Source organism: Scyliorhinus torazame, chromosome 12 (assembly GCF_047496885.1).
Source record: "Scyliorhinus torazame isolate Kashiwa2021f chromosome 12, sScyTor2.1, whole genome shotgun sequence".
In the NCBI taxonomy this organism is placed as follows: Eukaryota; Metazoa; Chordata; class Chondrichthyes; order Carcharhiniformes; family Scyliorhinidae; genus Scyliorhinus; species Scyliorhinus torazame.
In genome coordinates this window covers 15,970,308-15,992,607 of record NC_092718.1, presented here as the reverse complement: position 1 = coordinate 15,992,607, position 22,300 = coordinate 15,970,308, and the positions used below count along the sequence as shown (strand labels likewise).

At 45.8% G+C, this 22,300-nt stretch overlaps 1 protein-coding gene across 18 annotated transcripts in view; it reads right to left on the bottom strand.

Moving 5' to 3' along the window:
- The window catches only part of map2k5 (mitogen-activated protein kinase kinase 5), a 426,928-nt gene that overhangs the window by 175,968 nt on the left and 228,660 nt on the right, over positions 1–22,300 (bottom strand). For all 18 annotated transcript variants that reach the window (XR_011933854.1, XM_072470457.1, XM_072470459.1 and 15 more), the window contains one exon: positions 19,280–19,341. Coding sequence is in view for 17 of the 18 variants with exons in the window: in XM_072470457.1 (XP_072326558.1) it covers positions 19,280–19,341 (62 nt within the window). In the remaining variant the exon portion in view is untranslated. The remainder of the gene's footprint in view (positions 1–19,279; positions 19,342–22,300) is intronic.

The window sequence follows — 22,300 nt, the reverse complement described above, 5'->3', positions numbered from 1 at the left end:
GAAAGCCCAGGCGGCATGGGGGCCCGAGCAATATGAATTCCTGAGACGGTGTGTGGAGCTACTAAAGAGGGAGGTGCTGACCCCGATGCTACAGGCAATTGAGGGGCTCAAGGAGGCACAAAGGACCCAGGAGACAGAGCTCCGCGTGGTGGAGCAGAAGGTGACGGATAATGAGGACGAGATCCTGGGCCTGGCGGTCAAAACACAGACGCACGAGGCGCTCCACAAAAAGTGCATTGAAAGGATTGAGGCCCTAGAAAACAGAGCGCGAAGGAAGAACCTTCGGATACTGGGTCTCCCTGAGGGAGTGGAAGGAGCGGATTGCGGGGCTTATGTAAGCACGATGCTAAGCTCGTTGATGGGAGCGGAGGCCCCTGCGGGCCCCTTAGAGGTGGAGGGGGCACATCGGATCCCGGCGAGAAGACCAAAAGCGGGAGAACCACCTAGGGCGACAATCGTGCAATTTCACCGCCTTAAAGATAGAGAAGAGGTCCTGAGATGGGCTAAAAAAGTACGGAGTAGCAGATGGGAGAATGCAGTGGTACGGGTGTACCAGGATTGGAGTGCGGAGGTGGCGAGAAGGAGGGCGAGTTTTAACCGAGCCAAGGAGGTGTTACACAAAAAGGTGAAGTTCGGGATGCTGCAGCCGGCACGACTATGGGTCACGTACCAGGAGAGACATCACTATTTCGAAACGGCGGAAGAAGCATGGGCCTTTATTAAAGAGGAGAAATTGGATCGGAACTGAGGGACTGATACTGTAGGGAATGTTATTGTCGATGTAAATAGAGAAGTTAATTGGGAAGGGGGGAGACACTAAGAAATGTGGGCGCCGGTGAGGGGGGAAAAGAAGGGACATAGGCGGAGAATGAGGAATGGGAGTGGGAGGGGAAAGGGAGCTGCGCCACAAGAGGCGGGTCAGATAAAGGGATGTTCCCGCGCCAGAAAGATAATGGCGGGAAGACAGGCGCAAGGCAGATGGGAGTTCCCCACACCGGGGGGGGGGGGGGGGGTCAAGGAGGGAGCAGGAGTAGCCGGGGTCAGTTGAAGTCAGCTGACTTGCGGAAGTAATATGGGGGGAGCAATCACGCTAGAAGGGGATCTAACGAGGGGGGGAGGATAACTGGGTTGCTGCTGCGGAAATCAAAGAGGAAATGGCTAAAGAGTGGGTGGACGAGGATGGAATGCGACGCCTGGGGAGCGAGTGGGAGCGCGGAGGCGGGATACGGGACTGGCCTAGAGAAGGTGATGGCTAGTCGACACGGGAAGGGGGCAGGTAGCCCCTAGTGAGGCTGATCACGTGGAACGTGAGAGGCCTGAATGGACCGATTAAAAGGGCCCGAGTGCTTGCGCATTTGAAAGGACTAAGGGCAGACGTGGCTATGCTCCAGGAGACGCACCTGAAGGTGGCGGACCAAGTTAGGTTAAGGAAAGGATGGGTGGGACAGGTGTTCCACTCAGGACTAGATGCGAAGAATAGAGGGGTGGCCATATTGGTGGGGAAACGGGTAGCATTTGAAGCAAGGAGCACTGTAGCAGATAGCGGAGGTAGATATGTAATGTTGAGTGGCAGGCTGGAGGGAATGGAGGTCGTGCTGGTTAATGTATATGCCCCGAATTGGGACGATGCGGGATTTATGAGACAGATGTTGGGTCGTATACCAGACCTGGAGGTAGGAAACTTGATATTGGGAGGGGACTTCAACACCGTGCTGGACCCAGGGTTAGATAGATCCAGATCGAAGACCAGAAGAAGTCCGGCAGCGGCCAAGGTGCTCAAGGGGTTTATGGACCAAATGGGGGGAGTGGATCCATGGCGATTTCTTCGGCCAGGGAGTTCTCCTTCTTCTCCCATGTCCATAAAGTGTACTCCCGGATAGATTTTTTTGTTCTGGGAAGGTCGTTGATCTCAAGGGTGGAATTGCGGTTTCGGACCATGCCCCACACTGGGTGGGCCTGGAACTAGGAGAGGAAAGGGAGCATCGAGCACTCTGGCGATTGGATGTGGGATTGATGGCGGATGAGGGAGTGTGTGGAAGAGTGCTGGGATGTATTGAGAGGTACCTGGAGGCCAATGACGATGGGGAGGTCCGAGTGGGAGTGGTATGGGAAGCACTAAAAGCGGTGGTCAGAGGAGAGCTGATCTCCATTAGGGCCCACAAAGGGAAAACAGAGACCAAGGAAAGGGAAAGATTACTGGGGGAGATTTTAAGGGTGGACAGGGAATTTGCGGAGACCCCGGAGGAGGGACTGTACAGGGAGAGAAGACGACTCCAGATGGAGTTCGACCTTTTGACTACCAGAAGGGCGGAGGTGCTGTGGAGGAAGGCACAGGGGAGGAGGTATGAATATGGGGAAAAGGCTAGTCGCCTGCTGGCCCATCAGCTGCGAAAGAGGACAGCGGCGAGGGAGATAGGGGGAATTAGAGACGAAAAGGGAGCTACGGTGCGGAGAGCAGGGAAGATAAACGAGGTGTTCAAGACCTTTTATGAAGGACTGTATAGGTCCCAACCCCCGGAGGGAGAGGAGGGGATGCGGCAGTTCCTGGATCAATTGAGGTTCCCGAGGGTGGAGGAGCAGGAGGTGGAAGGCCTGGGCGCACCGATTGGGGTGGACGAGGTTATTAAGGGGCTGGGGAATATGCAGGCAGGGAAGGCTCCGGGACCAGACCGGTTCCCGGTGGAATTTTATAGAAAGTACGTGGACTTGTAGGCCCCGCTGTTGGTGAGGACGTTTAATGAGGCCAGGGAAGGAGGGACTTTACCCCTGACAATGTCGGAGGTGACGATATCGCTAATTCTGAAGCGGGATAAAGATCCGTTGCAGTGCGGGTCCTATAGACCTATTTCATTATTGAATGTGGACGCCAAATTGCTGGCAAAGGTACTGGCATCGAGGATAGAGGACTGTGTCCCGGGGGTGGTGCACAAAGACCAGACAGGGTTCGTAAAGGGGAGACAACTGAATGTCAACGTGCGACGACTATTAGGGGTGATAATGATGCCCCCAGTGGAGGGGGAGGCAGAGATAGTGGCGGCAATGGATGCAAAGAAGGCATTTGATAGGGTGGAGTGGGAGTACTTATGGGAGGTGCTAAGGAGGTTTGGGTTCGGGAATGGGTTTATTAGCTGGGTCAAACTCCTTTATGGGACCCCAACGGCAAGTGTGGTCACGGGTCGGCAAAGATCGGAGTAGAACATAGAACATAGAACAATACAGCGCAGTACAGGCCCTTCGGCCCACGATGTTGCACCGAAACAAAAGCCATCTAACCTACACTATACCATTATCATCCATATGTTTATCCAATAAACTTTTAAATGCCCTCAATGTTGGCGAGTTCACTACTGTAGCAGGTAGGGCATTCCACGGCCTCACTGCTCTTTGCGTAAAGAACCTACCTCTGACCTCTGTCCTATATCTATTACCCCTCAGTTTAAGGCTATGTCCCCTCGTGCTAGCCATTTCCATCCGCGGGAGAAGGCTCTCACTGTCCACCCTATCTAACCCTCTGATCATTTTGTATGCCTCTATTAAGTCTCCTCTTAACCTTCTTCTCTCTAACGAAAACAACCTCAAGTCCATCAGCCTTTCCTCATAAGATTTTCCCTCCATACCGGCAACATCCTGGTAAATCTCCTCTGCACCCGTTCCAAAGCCTCCACGTCCTTCCTATAATGCGGTGACCAGAACTGTACGCAATACTCCAAATGCGGCCGGACCAGAGTTCTGTACAGCTGCAACATGACCTCCTGACTCCGGAACTCAATCCCTCTACCAATAAAGGCCAACACTCCATAGGCCTTCTTCACCACCCTATCAACCTGGGTGGCAACTTTCAGGGATCTATGTACATGGACACCTAGATCCCTCTGCTCATCCACACTTTCAAGAACTTTTCCATTAGCCAAATATTCCACATTCCTGTTATTCCTTCCAAAGTGAATCACCTCACACTTCTCTACATTAAACTCCATTTGCCACCTCTCAGCCCAGCACTGCAGCTTATCTATATCCCTCTGTAACCTGCTACTTCCTTCCACACTATCGACAACACCACCGACTTTAGTATCGTCTGCAAATTTACTCACCCACCCTTCTGCGCCTTCCTCTAGGTCATTGATAAAAATGACAAACAGCAACGGCCCCAGAACAGATCCTTGTGGTACTCCACTTGTGACTGAACTCCATTCTGAACATTTCCCATCAACCACCACCCTCTGTCTTCTTTCAGCTAGCCAATTTCTGATCCACATCTCTAAATCACCCTCAATCCCCAGCCTCCGTATTTTCTGCAATAGCCTACCATGGGGAACCTTATCAAATGCTTTGCTGAAATCCATATGCACCACATCAACTGCTCTACCCTCGTCTACCTGTTCAGTCACCTTCTCAAAGAACTTGATAAGGTTTGTGAGGCATGACCTACCCTTCACAAAGCCATGCTGACTATCCCTGATCATATTATTCCTATCTAGATGATTATAAATCTTGTCTCTTATAATCCCCTCCAAGACTTTACCCACTACAGACGTGAGGCTCACCGGTCTATAGTTGCCGGGGTTGTCTCTGCTCCCCTTTTTGAACAAAGGGACCACATTTGCTATCCTCCAGTCCTCTGGCACTATTCCTGTAGCCAATGATGACATAAAAATCAAAGCCAATGGTCCAGCAATCTCTTCCCTGGCCTCCCAGAGAATCCTAGGATAAATCCCATCAGGTCCCGGGGACTTATCTATTTTCAGCCTGTCCAGAATTGCCAACACCTCTTCCCTACGTACCTCAATGCCATCTAATCTATTTGCCTGGAGCTCAGCATTCTCCTCCACAACATTATCTTTTTCCTGAGTGAATACTGACGAAAAATATTCATTTCGTATCTCGCCTATCTCTTCAGACTCTACACACAACTTCCCATCCCTGTCCTTGACTGGTCCTACTCTTTCCCTAGTCATTCGCTTATTCCTGACATACCTATAGAAAGCTTTTGGGTTTTCCTTGATCCTTCCTGCCAAATACCTCTCATGTCCCCTCCTTGCTCGTCTTAGCTCTCTCTATAGATCCTTCCTCGCTACCTTGTAACTATCCATCGCCCCAACTGAAACTTCACACCTCATCTTCACATAGGCCTCCTTCTTCCTCTTAACAAGAGATTCCACTTCTTTGGTAAACCACGGTTCCCTCGCTCGGCACCTTCCTCCCTGCCTGACCGGTACATACTTATCAAGAACACGCAGTAGCTGATCCTTGAACAAGCTCCACTTATCTAGTGTGTCCAACAGCCTACTTCTCCATCTTATCCCCCCCAAGTCACGTCTAATGGCATCATAATTTCCCTTCCCCCAGCTATAACTCTTGCCCTGCGGGGTATACTTATCCCTTTCCATCCTTAACGTAAACGTCACCGAATTGTGGTCACTGTCCCCAAAGTGCTCACCTACCTCCAAATCCAACACCTGGCCTGGTTCATTACCCAAAACCAAATCCAATGTGGCCTCGCCTCTTGTTGGCCTGTCAACAAACTGTGTCAGGAAACCCTCCTGCACACACTGTACAAAAAACGACCCATCTAATGTACTCAAACTATATCTTTTCCAGTCAATATTTGGAAAGTTAAAGTCTCCCATAATAACTACCCTGTTACTTTCGCTCTTATCCAGGATCATCCTCGCCATCCTTTCCTCTACATCCCTAGAACTATTTGGAGGCCTATAGAAGACTCCCAACAGTGTGACCTCTCCTTTCATGTTTCTAACCTCAGCCCATACTACCTCGGAAGATGAGTCCCCATCTAGCATCCTCTCCGCCACCGTAATACTGCTCTTGACTAGCAGCGCCACACCTCCCCCTCTTTTGCCTCCTTCTCTGAGCTTACTAAAACACCTAAACCCCGGAACCTGCAACATCCATTCCTGTCCCTGCTCTATCCATGTCTCCGAAATGGCCACAACATCGAAGTCCCAGGTACCAACCCATGCTGCCAGTTCCCCTACCTTATTTCGTATACTCCTGGCATTGAAGTAGACACACTTCAAACCACCTACCTGAACACTGGCCCCCTCCTGCGACGTCAAATCTGAGCTCCTGACCTCTATACTCTCATTCTCCCTTACCCTAAAACTACAATCCAGGTTCCCATGCCCCTGCTGCATTAGTTTAAACCCCCCCAAAGAGCATTAACAAATCTCCCCCCAGGATATTTGTGCCCCGCAGGTTCAGTTGTAGACCATCCTGTCTGTAGAGGTCCCACCTTCCCCAGAAAGAGCCCCAGTTATCCAGAAATCTGAATCCCTCCCGCCTGCACCATCCCTGTAGCCACGTGTTTAATTGCTCTCTCTCCCTATTCCTCATCTCACTATCACGTGGCACGGGCAACAACCCAGAGATAACAACTCTGTTTGTTCTAGTTCTGAGCTTCCATCCTAGCTCCCTGAAAGCCTGCCTGACATCCTTATCCCCTTTCCTACCTATGTCGTTAGTGCCAATGTGGACCACGACTTGGGGCTGCTCCCCCTCCCCCTTAAGGACCCGGAAAACACGATCCGAGACATCACGTACCCTTGCACCTGGGAGGCAACATACCAAACGTGAGTCTCTCACGCTCCCACAAAATCTCCTATCTGTGCCCCTGACTATCGAGTCCCCAATTACTAATGCTCTGCTCCTCTCCCCCCTTCCCTTCTGAGCAACAGGGACAGACTCCGTGCCAGAGGCCCGTACCCCATGGCTTACCCCTGGTAAGTCGTCCCCCCCACAAGTATCCAAAGCGGTATACTTGTTTCTCAGGGGAACGACCGCAGGGGATCCCTGCACTGACTGTTTTTTCCCAGTCCCTCTTACAGTTACCCATCTATCTCCAATCTTTGGTGTAACTAATTCCCTGAAGCTGCTATCTATGACCCCCTCTGCCTCCCGAATGATCCGAAGTTCTTCCAACTCCAGCTCCAGTTCCCTAACTCGGTCTTGGAGGAGCTGGAGATGGCAGCACTTCCTGCAGGTAAAATCAGCAGGGACACTAATGGCATCCCTCACCTCAAACATCCTGCAGGAGGAACATTGCACTCCCTTCCCTGCCATTCCTCTAGCTTTCTACCAAGATCTGGCTAACAACTAAATTAAATTTTTTTTATATAAAAAAATATTAATAACAATAATAAAATATGGTACTTACCATAATATGGAGTATTTCCGACTATATAGGGGAACAAGACAGGGATGCCCGCTATCTCCATTGTTGTTCGCGTTGGCAATTGAACCTCTGGCCATGGCGTTGAGAGACTCCAGGAAATGGAGAGAGGTGATTAGAGGGGGAGAAGAACACCGAGTGTCGCTATACGCAGATGACCTACTGTTGTATGTGACGGACCCAGTGGGGGGGGATGACAGAGGTCATGCAGATATTGAGGGAGTTCGGAGATTTCTCGGGATATAGGCTTAACATGGGGAAGAGTGAACTATTCGTGATACACCCTGGGGACCAGAGTAGAGAGATAGAAGGCCTGCCTCTAAGGAAAGTGGAAAGAAACTTCCGATACCTGGGGATTCAGATCGCTAGGAGCTGGGGAACTTTACACAGACTTAATCTGACATGATTGGTAGAACAAATGGAGGAGGACTTCAAGAGGTGGGACATGCAGCCTCTGTCGTTGGCGGGCAGAGTGCAGGCAATTAAGATGATGGTCCTCCCGAGGTTCTTATTTGTATTTCAATGTCTCCCTATACTAATCACCAAGACCTTTTTTTAAAAAATAGACAGGACCATCACGAGCTTCGTGTGGGCAGGGAAAGTCCCTACAACGTAGCAGAGACAGAGGAGGATTGGCGCTACCGAATTTGGGCGACTACTATTGGGCCGCCAATGTGGCGATGATTCGTAAATGGATGATGGAGGGAGAGGGAGCGGCGTGGAAAAGACTGGAGAGAAAGTCCTGTAAAGGGATGAGCCTAGAGGCGCTGGTGACAGCGCCGCTACCGCTCTCACCAAAAAAGTTTACCACAAACCCAGTGGTGGCGGCAACATTGAATATTTGGGGACAATGGAGGAGACAGAGAGGTGCGCGGGGAACCCTAGTGGGGTCCCCAATCAGGAACAACCACAGGTTTGCCCCAGGAAGGATGGATGGAGGATTTCAGAGCTGGCACCAGTTGGGAATTAGGAGGGTGGGAGATTTATTTATAGATGGGACGTTTGCGAGCTTGGGAGCACTGGAGGAAAAGTATAAGTTGCCCCGGGGAAACTTCCTTAGATATATGCAGGTGAGGGCGTTCACAAGACAACAGGTGAGGGAATGTCCGCTGCTCCCGGCACAGGGGATCCAGGACAGAGTGCTTTCGGGGGTGTGGGTCGGGGAGGGCAAGGTGTCAGAGATATACCGAGAGATGAGGGAAGAGGGGGGGGAGCTGGTCGGCGAGTTAAAAGGAAAGTGGGAAGAAGAGCTAGGGGAGGAGATAAAGGAGGGTATGTGGGCGGATGCCCTAAGCAGGGTAAATTCCTCTTCCTCGTGCGCCAGGCTTAGCCTGATTCAATTCAAGGTGCTACATAGAGCACACATAACGGGAGAAAGATTGAGCAGGTTCTTTAGAGTGGAAGACAAGTGTGGGAGGTGCGGCGGAAGCCCGGCAAACCACGCACATATGTTTTGGTCGTGCCCGGCACTGGAGGGGTATTGGAAGGGAGTGACGGGAGTGATCTCGAAGGTGGTGAAGGTGGTCAAACCAGGCTGGGGGCTAGCTTTATTTGGAGTTGCGGATGAGCCGGGAGTGCAGGAGGCGAAAGAGGCCGACGTTGTGGCCTTTGCGTCCCTAGTAGCCCGGCGTAGGATTTTACTCATGTGGAAGGGAGCGAAACCCCCCGGACTGGAGGACTGGAGGCCTGGATAAACGATATGGCGGGTTCATAAAATTGGAGCAGATGAAGTTTGCGCTGAGAGGATCGGCTCAAGGGTTCACCAGGCGGTGGCAGCCATTCCTCGACTACCTAGGGGAACGTTAGAGGGAAGACAGGTGACCAGCAGCAGCAACCGGGGGGGGGGGGGGGGGGGGGGGGGGGGGTGTGGAAAGTTTTAGTTTATGTTAAATGATTAGGTTACCATGTTGATTAGCCATTTGTTCACTGTTAAATTTTATTTTTTGTTATGTTTGATTTGTAAGGGGAAAAAAATTGTGATCGAAAAATTTTCAATAAAATATATTTAAAAAAAACATAAACAAATGCCAAAAAGGAATCAGGAATCACCCATAGTCACCATTAACACACACAGTCCCCCCTCCCCCAACCCTCCCAGCCCCCAACCCCCCCTAATGTTCGATGTGATCCAATTCTCGAAACTGCATAATGAATAACGCCATGAATTGTAGAACTCCTCCATCCTTCCCCTCAGTTCAAATTTGACCTTTTCAAGCATTAAGAATTCCAGCAGGTCCCCCCGCCACGCCAGAGCACAGGGTGGAGAGGTTGATCTCCACCCTAACAGGATCCTCCTTCGGGCGATCAACGAGGTGAAGGCTACAACATTTGCCTCCGCGCCTGTTTCTAACCTCGACAGGTCCGACACCCCGAATATGGCCTCCCAAGGGCCCGGGACCAGTTTCACGTGCAGCACTTTAGCGATTACCCTAAGCACCTCCTTTCAGTAATCCTCCAGCTTTGGACAGGACCAAAACATATGAACGGGGTTTGCATGGCCTCCCTCGCAACGTTCACACACATCTTCTACCCCCTCAAAGAGCCGGCTCATCCTGACCTTTGTAAGGTGTGCTCTATACACCATCTTCAGCTGGATCAGCCCCAACCTCGCACACGAGGTGGAGGCGTTCACCCTCCGGAGCACCTCACACCAGAATCCCTCCTCCATATCATCCCCCAACTCTTCCTCCCACTTTGCCTTGATCCCTTCTAGTGGTGCCTCCTTCTCCTCCAAAATAGCCCCGTAAACCGCCGATACTACCCCCTTCTCCAGTCCCCCTGTTGTCAGCACCTCCTCCAGCAACGTGGAAGCCGGCTTTACTGGGAAGCTCTGTATCTCCTTTCTGGCAAAGTCTCGAACCTGCATGTATCTAAATATTTCCCCCTGCTCCAGCCTATACTTCGCTCCCAGCTCCTTCAATCCCACAAAACGACCCCCAAGAAATAAATCTTTTAGTGTTCTAATTTCTTTCTCCTCCCATCTCCGAAAATTTGCATCCCACTTCCCTGGCTCAAATCTATGGTTCCCCGAATTGGCATTTCCCTTGACCCTGCCCCCAACCTGAAGTGCTGTCGAAACTGCCTCCAAATTCTCAACGAAGCTATTACTACCGGATTCCCTGAGTATCCCCCGGGGCCGTCAGGAGTTAATTGTATACTTTTAGTACAATTATACACATAAGAAATGCTTGTGTTACGTTGCAGGGGTCTATGGAATTGTTATATTATGGGAAGGGGGGGGGGGGGGGGAATGCCTCAGAAGCCAAAATGATTGAGAATCCCAGATCTATAAACGGACACAAGGGTTGAAGGGGAGTGTATAGAATAAAATAAATAGTTTTGACTTCTCATGTAGCAGTGGTTAGCACTGTTGCTTCACAGCGCCAGGGTCCCAGGTTCGATTCCCACTTGGGTCACTGTCTGTGCGGAGTCTGCACATTCTCCGTGTCTGCGTGGTTTCCGCCGGGTGCTCCGGTTTCCTCCCACAAGTCCCGAAAGACGTGCTTGTTAGGTGAATTAGACATTCTGAATTCTCCCTGTGTTCCCCAACAGATGCCGGAGTGTTGCGACTAGGAGATTTTCACAGTAACTTCATTGCAATGTTAATATAAGCCTACTTGTGACTCTAATAAAGATTATTATAACAGCTCTTTTGCATAAACCTTATGGTTCACAGCTCTCTAGCATAATCACGCAGTGAGATCTGCAAAACTGTACAAAGTTGCAGTTTTGTCATAAAAGATGATGAAAATAAGAGCAGAATATTAAAAGAACAAAAAGGTTAATCCAAAAATACTTAATTGTGTCTATCATAGAATCAAAGAATGATTACAGCACATGCTGGCTCTCTGAGACAGCGATTAATCTAAGCCCACTCACACCTCTTTTCCCCATGGCCCCGCCAATTTCTTCTGTTCAATTATCCTTTGAAAGTCATGATTGAATCAGCCTCCAACACACACACACGGGCAGTGCATTCCAGATTCTCTTCTTTTGCCAATCACCGTGCAAGTGTCCTCTGGTTCTCCGAACAGGAACAGTTTCTCTCCATCACCTCTGTCCAGATCCCTCATGATTTTGGATACCTCGGTCAAATCTAAGTATTGAATGGGGCTTGATGCTGAGTTAGAATTTTTTGATTAATTGTGAGAAAAACACAAGTTGAATTGATGCTTGAACTTTTGTTTGCCCACTCCATAATCAACACGTGTATTTAAAGACTCCCATTTTTGCTGTGCAAATATAAAATCTCACAAAATTGTACAATTACTGTATAACAAGCAAATCATGACCAATTTACTGATAAAAGCCAATATTCAAAGGGAAGCTCCATCGCCCTGGGCAGTTTCCAAAGATAATTACAGGACTTTGTGGAAATGAAGGTCTGTGAATTAGAATGAACTGAAACTAATAGCTGTCGATGTTTGATCACTTGAATTTAAATTAATTGTCACTACAAGGGATAATGAATGTCAGAATAAGACCGCCAATGTGGAAAAAATGAAACCTATAATTAAGTGTTTCAAATTGCAGAATTTTCCCCCAACTAATGAATGATCAAATCTTTTCTTGTTAAAAATACAGCAAAAGAAATTGCTAAATCAAATAACAGCCATCAACAGGGTACCAAAACTTTGCAGATTTCATTTTTCTCACCCAATTAGTTTTGGAAAACATCTTTTTACTTCTGCACGATCAGAAATGTGTATTTTGTCTATGTATTTACAGTACCAATTTTTTTTTCTTCCAATTAAGGGACAATTTAGCGTGGCCAATTCACCTAACCTGCAAATCTTTGGGTTCTGGTGGTGAGACCCAAGCAGACTCAGGAAGACTGTGTAAACCCCACATGCACAGTGACCCGAGATTGGGATCGAACCTGGGTCCTCGGTGTCGTGAGGCAGCAGTGCTAGCCACTGCACCACCGCGTGGCCCCGTCTTTTTAGATATACTACAGAACATAGTTTTCAAAATGTAGAAAGCATACATGGAAGTCCTCCTCTAATGGAGCACTAGTTTCATTGAAAGATTTTTGCTCACGATTTTTAAAAGACCAATATAATTATCTTCTAATTTAAGATCTTATGTCTCTGGAGCAAGACTTTGGTGGTCTTGTCTAGAGGTCACTGATACAACTATTAGTCTGTGATACTCAGATATTTATTTTTCGAATGTAGTGTCCTTTTTCAGCAACCAACCCAACTGGGCTTTAAATTCTCCTTAATGGTAAATGCAATCAACCAACAACCAAAAGTGAAACTGAGAAGCAAGATGAAGTGTAAGAAGATACTGTAATATAATTTCCATAGAGGGAAATGAAAAAAATCTGAATCAAGGATTATTCCAACCACATTTCTTCAAGATAATGATAATTAGAGGAAGAGCGCAGAATATCTACAAAAAATTGTAATAAAGGTATTATTTGCGACCAAGTCATTTCGATTCTTGATTTTCTTTTTCAAATGTAAAAAATATATAGTGCCCAGTTCTTCTTTTCCAATTAAGGGGCAATTTAGCGTGGCCAATCCACCACCCTGCACATCTTTGGGTTGTGGGGGTGAGACCCACGCAGCCAAGGGGTGATTGTGCAAACTCCACACGGACAGTGACCCGGGGCTGGGATCAAACATGGGTCCTCGGCGTCATGAGGCAGCAGTGCGAACCACTGTGCCACCGTGCTGCCCCTTATATTCTTAATGGCATTTCCTTATTGCTTTGATCACAAATAGGCTACTAAAAATTCAGATGTAACTTTTGCCAATCTACTGTGATTTTCAGCTGTGCCAGAAATGATACTTCCCTAAAGCAGAGGTCTGATAGTGGAACAGATTTTATATCGGCTGCGATTAACAAAGTGCCTCAAAATACAATGCACATCAGTTATACTGCTGTGACTCCTCAAAGGTCCTAATTTAAATGGCTAATTATTGGCAGGACTTTGTAATATGACAAGCACGTCCTAGATTCTTAATATGTTTTCAGGAACAAGCAAACGGCAAAGGCTATTGGCCCTGACAAGATCCCGACAGCAGCACTCAGGACTTGTGCTTCAGAATGAGCCACACAACTAGCAACACTGTTCCAGTATAGCTACAACTGACATCTACCCGACAATGTAGAAAATTGCCCAGGTATGTCCTGTCCACAAAAAAGTACAGGACAAATCTAGCCGAACTGAATAGATTCCATCAGTACTCATGATCAGCAAAGTGATGGAAGGTGTCACTGACAGTGCAATCAGGCGTCTCTTACACAGCAGTAACCTGCTCACCGATTCATGGACTGGGCTCCACCAGGGCCACTTGGTTCCAGACTTCATTACAGCCTTGGTCCAAACACAGACAAAAGAACTGAATTCACAAGGTGAAGCAAGAGTGACTGCCCTTGACATCAAGGCAGCATGTGACCCTAGCAAAACTGATGTCAATGGGAATCGCTCCCCTGCTTGGAATCATACCTAGCACAAAGGAAGTTGGTTGTGGTTGTTGAAAGACAATCATCTCGGCCCCAGGACATTGCTGCAGGAGTTCCTTAGGGTGGTGTCCAAGGCCCAACCATCTTCAACTGCTTCATCGAAGGCCTGCGTTCCATCATAAGGTCAGAAATGGGGATGTTTGCTAATGATTGCACAATGATTTGCACAAAGTTTCATTCGCTACCCTTCCAATAATGATAGCGCCAATACAGCAAGACCTGGAAAGCATCAGGCTCAGGTAGATAAGTGGCGAGTAACATTCGCACTACAGAAGTGCCAGGCGATGACCATCTCAAACAAGAGAGAATCTAACCATCACCCTTAACATTCAATGGCATTGCCATCGCTGAAACCACCACCACCAACATGCTGGGGGTTTACCATTGACCATAAAATCAACTGGACTAGACATAAATATAGGTATTGTGGCTATGAGGAGGTCAGAGGCGAGGAATATTGTGTTGAGTAACTACCTACCAATGCCCCAAAGTCTGTCCACAAACGACAAGGCACAAGTCAGGAGTTGATGGAATACTCTCTACTTGCCTGGATGAGTGCAGCTCCACCAACACTCAAGAAGCTCAAAACACCAGGGACAAAGCAAGCAGCTTTGTCAGCACCCTAAGTACCATCTCAAACATTCCCATTAATGGCAGTAGTGTGTACTGTAAACAAGTTGCACTGCAGCCACTCGCTAAGTCTCCTTCAACAACATCTTCAAACTTGTGACTTCTATCTCATGGAAAGTCAAGGGAGCAGATACATGGGAACGTGACATCTGTGATGCTCCTCTGCAAGACGCACACCATCCTGGCTTGGAGATATATCCTCGCTTCCTTCACCATCTTTGGGTTAAAAACTTAGAACTGGATGTACTTACACCAGATGGACTGCAGCAATTCAAGAAGGTGGCTCACCACAACCTTCTCAAGAACAATTTAGGGTGGGCAATATATGCTGGCCTTGCCAGCACATTTAAATCTCATGAAAGAATTTAAAATATTCATGGCTGTTCACCCACAAGGAAGCAGTACACAAAGTCATACGGTAGGGAACAAGTTCCAAGACTCAGAGGAAGGGGAGGTAATGTATTTAAAGACTTGTTTAGGCACGTCACAGAATGGTTACGGTGCAGGAGATTACCATTTGGCCCATCGTGCCTGCACTGGCTCTCCAAACAAGCATCATGACTTTGTGACATTCCTCTGCCTTTTCCACGCACCCCTGCACATTATTTCTATTCAAGTCACAATCTATTGCCCTCTTTAATGCCTCAACTGAAGTTGTCTCCATCACACTTCCAGATAGACCTGAACCACTCGTTGTGTGAAAAAGTTCTTTCCCACATCACATTTGCTTTTTATGCAAATCACTTTAAATGTGTGCCCTCTCCTTCTTGATGTTTTTTACTCTGTTCAGATCCTCATGGTTTTGAGCATGTCTATCAAATCTCCTCTTAGCTTTCTACTGTCCAATGAAAACAATCCCAACCTCTCCAATCATCACTGAAGGTTCCCATCCCTGGAACCTTCTATAAACGTCTTCCGCACTCTCTCCAATGCATTCTCAGCCCCCAGCTGAGGTCTAACTGGTGGCTTGTATAAGTTCAGCACAACCTCCTTGCTCTTGTACTCTGTGCTGCTATTATTAAAGCCCAGAATACTATATGCTTTATTAACTGCTCTCTCCACCTTTCCTGCCACCTTCAATGATCTATGCACATATACACCTAGGTCCCTTTGCTCCTGCACCCCTTTTAGAATTTCATCCCTTATTTTATATTGCCTCTCCATGTTCTTCCTACCAAAATGCAGCATCTCACACTTCTCCGCATTGGACTTCATCTGCCACCTATCTGCCCACTCTACCAACCTGTCTATGTCCTTTTGAAGTTATACACTGTTCTGGTTACAGTTTATAATACTTCTAAGTTTTGTCTCCTGCTCACCAAGATGTAGATCATTAATATATTTCAGGAAAAGCAAGGGTCCCAGTACAGACTGCCGGGGAACACTCCTTCAAAGCTTCCTCCAGCCTGAAAAATATCCATTGATCATTACTTTCTACTTTTCAGCGAATTTTGCATCCATGTTGCTGCTGTCCCTTTTATTCCATGGCCTTTCTCACAAATCTGTTCTGTGGCACTCTATCAAATGCCTTCTTAAAGTCCAAGTTAGCCACATCAACAGCATTGCCCTCATCAACTCTTTCAGTTACCTTCTCAAAACAATCCAGCAAGTTAGTTAAACATGATTTTCCCTTTACAAATCCATGCTAGCTCTTTCTAATCAACCCACATTTTTCTATGTGACTACTAATTGTATCCTGAATAATTGTTTCTAGAAGTTTGCCCACCACTAATGTTAAGCTAACTGGCCAGTAATTGCTGGGGCTATCCTTCTAACATACTTCCTGTAAATGTCACACTTAATTCCTGTTATATTTTAGCCATCACACTTCAGCAAATACCATGGGTTTTATATATATATATATATATATATATATATAAAAAATCACACTAGCAGATCGCCAAATGGTGTTCGTGATAAGTTGGAAGATATGCTATTCTGGAGCAATGGGGTGTTCTAAACAAAGATCAAGAAAACATTACAGAATGTAAAGCATGACATGTACATGTGCTGTACACGAGGCCCTCAATACATCACCTGTATGTCTTCTGTAGCCTTGCTCAGTTGTAGGAAATGGTACTTGTTTAAAGCTGTGGATGTTACAACAGACTAAATGGCAAATGGACTTGGATGACTTATAACACCTCAGAGGATAGCATTACAAATGGGAATGCACCCTTTTAAATATCATAGAAGCAGACATTAATGCTACACTTTAGGCATTCCTAATATAAAATAATTAGTATGTTGTGCAAACAGGAAATAAACGTCTCAAGATTGTTTATATCATAGAATTATGGAAAAAAATACAGTACAGGAGCTGTATGGCTCTTTGAAAGAACTATCTATTAGTCCCACCACCCTGTTCTTTCCACTTTCTTCCCAATCAATACTAATTCAATTTCCTTTTGAAAGTTGCGACAGACTCTACTTCCACAACCCTTTTGGTATGCACTCCCAATGATGAAATACTGTGACACATTTCTTTCTCACGGCATCCCTGGTTCTTTACTCGATTACCTTAAATCTGTGCCCTCTTGCCTTACAGATCATTCTGGAAACATTTTCTTTATCTACTCCAACTCCTTGTGTTTTTGAACACCACCATTAAATTGCCCCTTCACCTTCTTTGATCCCAGGAGAACAATTCCAGCTTCTGCCGCCTCCCTACAGGACTGAGTTCTGCTATCAGATAACTGGAGCCATTCTACGGAATGTCCTCTGCACCCTCTTCAAGGCCTTGACATCCTTCCTAAGGGGCGGTGCCCTGAATTGGCCACCATATTCAATAAAAGTTTAACATAACTTCCTTCCTTTTGTACTCCAAGCCTCTATTTATAAAGTCAAAAATCCCATATATAGATTAGCAACCGCCTGCATTTATCAAAATATTGATTGAAATACCACTGGATTGAAATTAGGTTTTGCAATATTGATAATGAATACATTAACATGTTCATATGTAATTCTTTTGTTGTTTATCTTAACAAAGGCATTGACCTGAAATGGGTTAATATTTTCATTAATAATAGAAGGCAGAGGCATTTAATGATTACATCTTTGTTTCTAATATCTTACATCCTGTTTTAATGCCATTATTTCTCAACTAGCAAGTTATGTTTATACTGGACTGTAACACTTGTGCAATGCCTGCTCCAGTTAAACATGTCAGGGAAGGATTTTACAGAGTATTTCTTTCTTAGCATTTAAACTATGATTATGCACCTCCAGAATGAAATGAAATGTTATGTTAAATCCATGATACAGTAATGTACTATCACTTCACAGGAACAAACTTGAGAGGTTAAGTGGCATTTGTGGCTTTCTGCCACATTGCTAGCAGGGACAAAAGTGTTAGAAGAGAGCATTGGTTGGAGAATCCAGGTTTTAGCATTGCAATCCTATGACCACCATTGGGAACTCTGGATTGCTGAATCAGACCTTATTTTTCTATCCAAATTAAGACCAGAACTAACTTATTCTCAAACAATCCATAATTTGGTCCACAATAGAAACAGAAAATGTTGGAAAGACTCAGGTCTGGCAGCATCTATGGGGAGAGAAACAAAGTTAACCTTTCGAGTCCATACATCTTCTTCAGAGCTGAAGAGGGGCAGAAATATGATAGACTATCTAGTTGGAGAGGAGTTTGCAGAAGGTGGAGGAGAATAGAAGGTCATGGATAGGTGGGAGCTCAGGAGGGATTGACAAAAATGTAATGGACACAAGACAAAGGGAGTGTTCATGGTAGTGTTAAAGACTAAAGAAGGTGCTAATAATAGTTTTGCTTTTACACAGCTTGACCCAGGGTTTTTTTTTTTTACCACTTCTGCCAAGTGCCAAATTACAACACAGCTTTTTGAAATTATATTTGAATGTACAATTTATACACCTGACTTTATGGTAAACTAAACGCCATTAATAGCATGAGGATTAAATCTTAACCAGCCCACATGTTTGGACCCCCATGCCCATATTACTGAAAGAGTATTTTCTTAAAATATATGCAATAACACTAATATTACACATTTGGAAGAGCTGGACAAAAGAAGAAACTTGCATTTATGCAGCATCTTTTAAGAAGAATCTCAAAGTGCATTGCAGATGGTGAAATGGTTTTGAAGTGTAATCACTCTTATAATGTGGGAAACGCAGTAGTCAATTTGCAAAAGTTGGTCCCACAAACAGCAGAGTGAATGATCAGATAATCTGCTTTGGTGCTATTGGTTGAGGGAATGAATGCTGGCTAGCACAACAAGACGACTACTGGTAAGATTAGTTTTTTTCTTGGCTTTCCCTCCACATCTCATCTGTCCTCTGGCATATCGGAAAGATCTTTGTGAATGTTGCTCTACAGCTGGCCTGAACAAAGTTTACCGAGTAATCGAGGGTAACTAGGCCTCTAATTGTGTTTTCCATTTGCTCAGCACCTTGCTCAGCACCTGTAACCCAGATGATTGGGAATGCGCAAAGTGGCAAATCATAAACACAAACATACATCCTAATATTCTGCAATGTAGAACCCTAGTAGGCCAACTAATGGAAGATTATATTATTTATTTCTGCTCTGATGATCAGGCACACTTACACCTGCTGTTATGCTTCTTTCAGCAATTGAAGAGTTCAGATCTAGTCATAAAAGGTTTTAAAAACAAACTCTATTAGGATGTCCCCAACCAGCCCAAAAATTATAGAAGTGTTACATCTAATTACTTTTACAAGACCTACCTGTAATCTTTAGCCAGCTAACCGTATCTACAATTCCAAACATCCCTTAGGCCGTGATAATATGCAAATTGCAATTTGTGTCTGTCACCTAAGATTCTTCAGTGTGTTTTATATATAATATATAAAAATATATACAAATTAGCTTAATGATTTTTGGTGTTATGATTTTTTTTCTGTATTTATTCTATGCAAAATGGAATTAATGAATATTTCCCCAAATATGACATTGAGATACAATTTTTAAAAAATATTTAAACTTACTGCAACAGAGATCCTGCCTAATACGTGCTCAGGGATTTTTCTATATACATCCAAAGAACCTCCTAAAGGAAATTATAATAGAGGAGAAAAACATGAATATATATTAATTGATGATTATTATAATCATTAACTATAAGCTCTAAAATAAATTACCTTTGTGCTCTTATGACTGGATATGCTGGAAGACCCTATCTGGTTCAAGGTCAAGTACAATATCCAATTACTTAAGGCACTTTTACTAATTAAAAAAAAACACTACAAATGCAGGGTTAAAGAGAATACAGGTAATTAGGGTTTAAACTCCAAACTACATCCAAAAAAATTAAGTTCAAGGAAGGGAACAGAAGTTTATGAACTATTTGTTTTATTTATTTATATTTCAAAATTGAAATGAAAAAAATAGGTTATTTCATTTTTATCCTTCGAATAAAGGCATACTCAATGTACTGTGGAAGTGCTGCCAATCAACTTGGTATTAAATGGATAACATGAAAAATTGCATCATTGAAATTATGTTTGACCAGGCAGGACTCTTTCATCAATGGAGGAATAAACAAGAGGTAAGTGACCTATTAGGGACAGAATTCTGACTTACTTGAGTGGTGACAAAATCTGTCCAGACGTGATAGATACCACAGCTCAAACTAACACTGATTTAATAATTAATGGCTTCTGCAGAATGAGTTTCACTGTGAGATAATCATAATAGCATTTTTGTTTCTGAGACATACAGCCCTGGAAGATTTGTATTTTGTTACTAGGTCTGCCCATTGCCACTGGCTTCTCTGGGGCCAATAAAAGTGCTATTCTAGGAAAGGAACATAGGAGCTGGAGTAGGCCATTCAGCCTATCAAGCCTGCTCTGTTGTTCCAGATGATCATGGTTGACTGGACAATTCAATGCCTTTTACCCACACTATCCTTAAAACCCTTTACATTATTGCTAATCAGAAATCTATCAATCTCTATCTTAAACATACTTAATAACTGAGCTTCCAGAAAGAGAATTCCAAAGATTTTCAAACCACTGCGTCAAGAAATTTCTCCTCAACTCGGTCCAAGAAATTTCTCCTCATCTTGGTCCTAAGTAGCTTTCCCTATTTTAAAATTGTGCCGCCTGGTTACAGGCTCCTCAATCAAGGGAAACATCTCACCCGCATCTACCTTGTCTATTCCTTTAAGTATTTTGTAGGTTTGTAGATTTCAATTAGATCACCTCTCATTCTTCGAAACGCTAGAGAATACAGGCCCAGTTTGCCCAATCTCTCTTCATAAGACAGTCCAGCCATTTTCAGAACAAGTCTGGTGAACCTTTGATGCGCTCCTTCTATGGCAATAATATTCTTTCTCGGGTAAGGGGACCAAAACGTGTTGCAGTAAGTTTAAATATTTTTTTATCACAGTAGTCCAGGTGCTGTCTAACCACACTTCTATACAATTGAAGCAAGACCTCACTACTCCTGCATTCAAATCCTCTTGCGACAAAGCTAACATTCCATTAGCCTTCCTAACAGCTTGCTACATCTGCATGTTCGCCTTTAGTGACTCATGAGCCCTTTGTACATCTACACAATTTCTCACCATTTAGGAAATACTCTGCACATCTACTCCTTCTACAAAAAGAGGCTTATCTCACATTTTTCCATGTTATATTCCATCTGCCAGGTTCTTACCCACTCACTTAAGTCTGGCCAAATCCTCATTTACCACTTTACAACTTCCTTACAACATACATTCCCACCGAGCTGCGTATCATCTGCGAACATGGAAATATTATGTTTGGTCCCCAAATCCAAATCATTGATATATATTGTGAAAAGCTGGGGCCCCAAGTACTGATCCTTGCGGTACCCCACTAGTCACAGCTTGCCAATGCAAGAATGACCTGTTTACTCCTATTGTGTTTTTTGCCCGTTAACCAATCCTTAGTCAATGCCAGGTTATGGCTTTCTATCCCATATGCTTTTATTTTGTTAATCAACCTCCTGTGGGTTTTTGTCAGAAGCATTCGAAAATCCAAATGTACTGCATCCATTGACTATCCTTTAAGATCTTCAAAAAACTCCAACAAGTTTGCCAAACATGGGGCGGGATTCTCCACTCCCGCGCCAGTTGGGAGAATCGCCTGGGCCCCCAAAGTTTCCCGCTATGCCGGTCCGACGCCCTCCCGCGATTCTACCAAGCGGCGGGAACGGCCCCGTCGAGTTCCGCGGGCCGGAGAATCGCCCGAGACACCCAAAATGGCGATTCTCCGGCATCCCTGCTATTCTCAGGTCCGGATGGGCCGAGCGGCCAGGCCAAAACGGCGGGTTCCCCCTGGCGCCGTCCACACCTGGTCGCTGCCGTCGGGAACAGCGTGGGAACGCTGGGGGGGGGCGGCCTGCACGGGGGGAATCCTGAACCGGGGGGTACCTCAAATGGGGTCTGGCCCGCGATCGGTGCCCACCGATCGTCGGGCCGTCCTCTCTGAAGGAGGACCTCCTTCCTTCCGCAGCCCCGCAAGATCCGTCTGCCATCTTCTTGCGGGGCGGACTCGGAGAGGACGGCAACCACACATGCGCGGGTTGGCGCCGGCCAACCCGTGCATGCGCAGGTGACGCCAGTTATGCGGCGCCGGCCGCGTCATGTATGCGGCCCTGCCTTTACGCGGCGACAAGGCCTGGCGCGTTTAGATGACGCGGCCCCGCTCCTAGACCATTATCGGGCCCTGAATCGGTTGGGATAGGGGCCGTTTCGCGCCGTCGTGAACCTCGACGGCGTGGGCACTTCGGCGCAGGAGTGGAGAATCCCGCCCATGATTTCCCATTTGTAAATGCATGTTGACTATGCAGATCTTGATTGTCCAATTAGCACATCCTTTATAATAAATTCTCCCTGTTAATGGTGTATGGCTAATAGGTCTGTAGTTCCCTGTTTTCGCTCTCCCGACATTCTTAAAAAGTGAGGTGACATTTTCTGCCTTCCAATTTTCAGGAACCATTCCAGAATCCATAGAATTTTGGAAGATGATCACTGATGCATC